This window comes from Otolemur garnettii, unplaced genomic scaffold (assembly GCF_000181295.1).
Source record: "Otolemur garnettii isolate 467f Iridium unplaced genomic scaffold, OtoGar3 scaffold00105, whole genome shotgun sequence".
NCBI classification, from domain to species: domain Eukaryota; kingdom Metazoa; phylum Chordata; class Mammalia; order Primates; family Galagidae; genus Otolemur; species Otolemur garnettii.
The window spans coordinates 1,945,405-1,950,931 of record NW_003852500.1 but is presented as its reverse complement, the minus strand read 5'-3'; the positions used below and the strand labels follow the sequence as shown (position 1 = coordinate 1,950,931).

The 5,527-nt window shown below is 50.7% G+C and overlaps 1 protein-coding gene across 1 annotated transcript in view; it reads left to right on the top strand.

Annotated features, from left to right (window-relative positions):
* Nucleotides 1-5,527, top strand: part of CHERP (calcium homeostasis endoplasmic reticulum protein) — a 23,479-nt gene that overhangs the window by 10,324 nt on the left and 7,628 nt on the right. Inside the window, exons 6-9 of the mRNA XM_003796529.3 lie at nt 1,336-1,447; nt 1,546-1,635; nt 3,394-3,640; nt 4,567-4,742. Of these exons, the coding sequence (XP_003796577.1) occupies nt 1,336-1,447; nt 1,546-1,635; nt 3,394-3,640; nt 4,567-4,742 (625 nt within the window). The remainder of the gene's footprint in view (nt 1-1,335; nt 1,448-1,545; nt 1,636-3,393; nt 3,641-4,566; nt 4,743-5,527) is intronic.

Sequence of the window (5,527 nt, the reverse complement as noted above, 5' to 3'; positions counted from 1 at the left end):
AAAGACTGGCTGTCCAGGCTCGGCACCTGTGGCTTAAGGGGCTAAGGTGCCAGCCACATACACCTAAGGTGGCGGGTTCGAATCCAGCCCAGGCCGCCAAACAACGACAGCTGAAACAAACAAAAAAAATAGCCGGGCATTGTGGCAGACGCCTCTGGTCCCAGCTACTTGGGAGGCTGAGGCAGGAGACTCGCTTAAGCCCAGGAGTTGGAGGTTGCTGTGAGCTGTGACGCCACGGCACTCTACCCAGGGGAACAGCTTAAGGCTCTGTCTCAAAAAAAAAAAAAAATTATAAAAAAAAAAAGAGACTGGTTTTCCACATGTGTCTTTGAACTTGGCAAGGCTGTGAAGTGGTAGCATAGTTAGGAATACAGCTCTCCCCTCCACCCCAGCTCCATTCAGCCATTCCCTGGATCCGTTTTTTTTCTCTCCTGCTAGGAAATGAACATCAGTGCCTATGCCCTCCTCCTCCTCCCAGCCTCAGTGCAGAGTGCCTCTGCACAGACGCACCTACTACCCACATTCCCCATCAGTACTTCTCTGTAGCCCAGCTCTGTACGAGGCCACATGCCACTCACCTGTCCTCCCATCTGCCTTGCCTCCTCACCTGGCTTAGGGCCCAGGCCCCTGCTTCTTTGAGCTCCCCTCTGGCAAATTCAGCCTCGGGAACAGTTCCAGCCACTCACCTTCCACCCTACATCCTTCCCCAGGGGAAAGCAGACCTGTTTTCATGCCTCAGCCACCTTAGTGCACAACTGCAGAGGTCTTTATGGGCCATTTACATACAAAGTACCCCTGCTAGGTTCTGAGAGGACTGGGGACAGGTGCATGCCCTGTGGACCATAGAGTTTCTTATCTAAAGCATTCTAGATACCAGAGGGACTGGCCAAACTCCTTCCTTCTGAGAGGTCCACCCTGAGCCCAGGTCTCTTTGTGCATAGAAAGTAAGATGGATAAGGCCTGACCTTATAGCAGCTTATTCCAGTCTTTTTGGCACATTCAGGGGGTCTTACAGTCCCCTGTCCCTCCATTCTCACTGCCACCCTGGGAAAGGGTATTTTACTAACAAGGGAACTGTGATAAAAGGCCTTGCTCAGAATGTCCTCAGGAAATATTCTCTCCCTCTTCCCCCCAACCATCCTTCCATCCCTCCCTGGAGCCCTCAAGTCCTGGTGCCAGCATAGGTCTTATGGGAGCCCAGCCAGCATCCCAGCCGGGTTGGGGGCCCGATTCCCAAGAAGGCAGAGGGTGCTGTGGCTGGAGCTGCGATGGTAACGGGCGCGTGGCCGGGTCCCGTCCCAGGGCCCTGACGCGCGGAAGGTCTCTCCCTCACAGCCAGCGCAAGCAGGCCCGGGAGCTGCTGGCCGCCCTGCAAAAGGTTGTGGTGCCCATATACTGCACCAGCTTCTTGGCCGTGGAGGAGGACAAACAGCAGAAGATTGCCCGGGTGCGTGGGCCTCTGGGGGTGGGCAGAGGTGGGGGCAGGGGCTGGGGCCACATAAGTCTTCCCTCCGCCAACACAGCCTCTTCCTTCTCCAAACCCAGCTCCTGCAGCTCTGGGAGAAAAATGGCTACTTCGATGACTCCATCATTCAGCAGCTGCAGAGCCCAGCTCTAGGACTTGGCCAGTACCAGGTAAGCATCTCCCAGCCACCTGTGCTCTCCCCGGAACCAGCACACACCCTAGGATGGGGTAGGAATAGCAGTTACCACCCTAGCACATTCCCAGAGCCAAAGAGCCTGTGTCCACTGCCCGTGCTAGAAATGGCTGGTCGGTGGTGATCACAAAGTCCCAGGTGACATTTTCCAACCTGGGTTCCCACGTATACCCCTGACTTTCCTGGCACACTACAACCATGGTACCTGATGGAATCACTGCTGTGAGGGCTCTTCATCCTGTTTTCTCTTATCTCCCAGGCACGCTTCTGTGTCACCAGTGTGTGAGGAAACCCAGGCTGCCACGGTTGTCACATAGACCCTCTGCCTGCTCTCTGAGGGGGCATCTGCTCCCTTAGAGGGGGGGCTCCGCTGAGCCCAGGTCACAGAGAGGAGGGACAGGTCTCCTTAGTCATCTCTAAAGTGGTACTGGCATTGGTGTTCCACCTACAGCTATTAGAAGTGCATAGGCCATACCTCCTTGTAGGTGGGGCTTGAATGTCCAAAGCTACACTTTGACTGTTCCCTCTGGGACCATCCTAAACTCTGCCCACAGGGAAGAAATTTACAGGCTCAGAAAAGCAAATGAGGAAGGCACATTTTGTACCATTTGTAACTTGTTCTGGTTTTTCAGTAAACTTGGAATGATCCCATCATGCCACCATTAGTGAACTCTTTTTTTCCTCTCAATTTGTTGATAGTAGCTCATGCTGACTGAGCTGTTGCCATGTGAGTTCCTTTCCATGTGGTATCTCTCTGAATTCTCCCCGAAGCTCTCAGAGGTCAATTTAGTTACTGCTTCATTTTATAGGTGAGGAAATTGAGCCTAAAGGACATTATGACTTGCTCAAAACCATGTGGCAGGCTTGGCACCTTTATCTCAGTAGCTAGGGTGCCAGCCACATACACCAAAGCTGGTGGGTTCAAACCCAACCCAGGCCTGCCAAACAAGGACAACTACAACCAAACAATAGCCGGGCATTGTGGTGGGCACCTGTAGTCCCAGCTGCTTGGAAGGCTGAGGCAAGAGAATTGCTTAAGCCCAAGAATTAAAGGTTGCTATGAGCTGTGACGCCACGGTACTCTACTGAGGGCGACATAATAAGACTCTGTCTCAAAAAAAAAAAAAAAAACTCTTGGGCAGCACCTGTGGTTCAGTGGGTAGGGCGCCAGCCCCATGTATATACCGAGGGTGGCAGGTTCATACCCGACCTGGCCAAACTGCAACAACAAAAAAATAGCTAGGTTGTGGTGGGCGCCTATAGTCCCAGCTACTTGGAAGGCTGAGGCAAGAGAATCACCTAAGCCTAGGAGTTGGTAGGTTGCTGTAAGCTGTGATGCGATGATATTCTACAGAGGGTAATAAAGTGAGACCCTGTCTCTATTAAAAAAAAAAAAAATCATGTGAAAGATAGGCAGAGCCTGTGTGTGTGTCTGCGAATGTTTGTCAGCAATGTGTTTTTAGTGCCTACACGGCAGTCATTGTTCCCATCATGAAGGATTCATAAACTGCTCTGCAGTGAATATCCTTGTCACCACATCCCTGGCTGGATCCCAGACTGCCTGTGGTTGTCAAGACTAGGTTCTATATGACAACCACCTGCCTGCCTGGCCCAGGGCCCCTGGGCTCTGCTGCTCTGCAGGCATCTGTTCCTGTGTTATTTCCAGAAGGAGTGGGACTGGGCAGCAAGCCCAGAGGCCCACATCCTGAGTGGTGGGTGCTCTTCTCTTTGCCAGGCAACTCTCATCAATGAGTACTCCTCAGTGGTGCAGCCTGTGCAGCTGGCTTTCCAGCAGCAGATTCAGACCCTCAAAACGCAGCATGAAGAGTTTGTCAACAGCCTTGCCCAACAGCAACAGCAGCAACAGCAACAACAGATCCAAATGCCACAAATGGAAGCAGAAGTCAAGGCCACACCACCACCACCTGCTCCGCCCCCAGCCCCAGCACCTGCCCCGGCCATCCCACCAACTACCCAGCCTGGTATGTAGTTCCCTCAGCCTCCAAAGGCTGGTCACATGGAGAGTGGCCAGAGAGTACCCTTCTCAGCCACAGCTCTGATGGTATAATCCTGGGCCCATTCCTAGGGCCACGTTTTAGTCTATTATGGTGTTTTAGAGGTAAACTCCAGGCCTTTCCTGAATACTCTAAGAGAACAGAAAGGGATGAAACGTACCCAGGTCATTCTATAAGACTACAATAATTTACACCAGGCAAGACAGACAATGCATGGATAAGAGAAAATCTAGACTATGTGCGCTGGCTCAAACACCTATAATCCCAAGGTGGGAGGATCGCTTGAGGCCTGGGCAACAGAGCTGTGTCTCAAAAAAAGAAAGAGAAAAAAAAGATCTCACTTCTGAACAGAAACACAGAAATACTAAATAAAATCTTAACTAACAGTGAATTAAAAATATATCATGATGGGTGGTGCCTGTGGCTCAAAGGAATTGAGCACTGGCCCCATATACTGGAGGTGGTGGGTTCAAACCCAGCCCTGGCCAAAAGACTGCAAATATATATATATATATATAATGGTCTAATAGGATTTGTCTCAAGAATATGAGGATGGATTGATACCAGAGGGAAATGATCTTTTGTACTGGATACAGAAAAGGGGTCTGATAAAACAGCGTTAATAAAAATTCTTTAGCAAGCTAAAACGAAGATGTGAGACATTTATTGTAAAACTTTCACAGGAGACGCACAGTGTTGTGTGTGTGAGGTCAGAACCTCCCTCTTTCTTTCCCCTTCCTGGAGGCAAGCAGTGGTCGTAGTTTTCACTCAGATCATGAAACAAGAACTGATTTGGCAATAAAGCCCCACTGTGATTTGGCTCTGGGTCAGTGTTAAGGAGACAGCACCTGCTGTTGACAGGCCTTCTCTAATTGCCTCTTGCTTGCATTTAGATGACAACAAGCCTCCTATCCAAATGCCAGGCTCTTCAGAGTATGATGCCACAGGAGGGGTCCAGGATCCTGCAGCCACTGGACCCCGAGGCCCTGGGCCTCACGACCAGATGCCACCTAACAAGCCCCCTTGGTTTGACCAGCCTCACCCTGTGGCTCCTTGGGGCCAGCAGCAGGTATTGCTTGAAACTTGTGGTATGGGCAGGTGGGTGGCCTCCTCTCTGACAGCCGGATGGGGGTTTAGTGGCTTAAGGGAGAAGATCCATTGAGATTCTGTCGCTACCACAGAGCTTGTGCCATATGAGTAATAGATAGCCCTCTCTTCATGTGGCTCAGGGATAGACGGAGTGAGAGAGCCAGGTCTTTATGTTCCTTCCCTGAGCTTTGATTATTTGGGCTTCTTGGTAATACAGATTCCTATTTTCCTGAGAGGACTGGAAAGGTTAATACCTTTTAAGTACAGAAAGATGGTTCCATTTCCTTTCCACTTAAAAGAATTTTTTTATTTATTGCTAAAACCACAGACCCAAGTAAGGCTTCTTTCCTCCTTTAACTAATTCAACTAGCTAAGTGTCCATGTTCTGTCTTCCTGGAAAGAGCAGGTGCTTTGTAAGGAAAGGGAAAGTCAGAAGTATCAGGCTTGTGTCCAGGAGACCGCAGCTGCAGCATTGTCTGGGGTCAGAAACTTCTAGACCATAGCAGGGGTACTCCATCTGGCACAGCATGCCTGGGAAGCACTCTTGCAACTCACTGGGTCCAGTTAGAGCATTTAGTCACAGCCTTTCCTGGGTACCCACTTTTGTGTCAACAGCATGACTTCTGTGATGTAGTTATCTTTGCTGAATGTAGCCTTACCAGATGATTCCGTGTCCTCTCCCCTGGGGGAGAGAGGGCAGGTGTGTCATCAAGAGTGAGTTCCGGCTCGGCGCCTATGGCTCAACGGCTAAGGCGCCAGCCACGT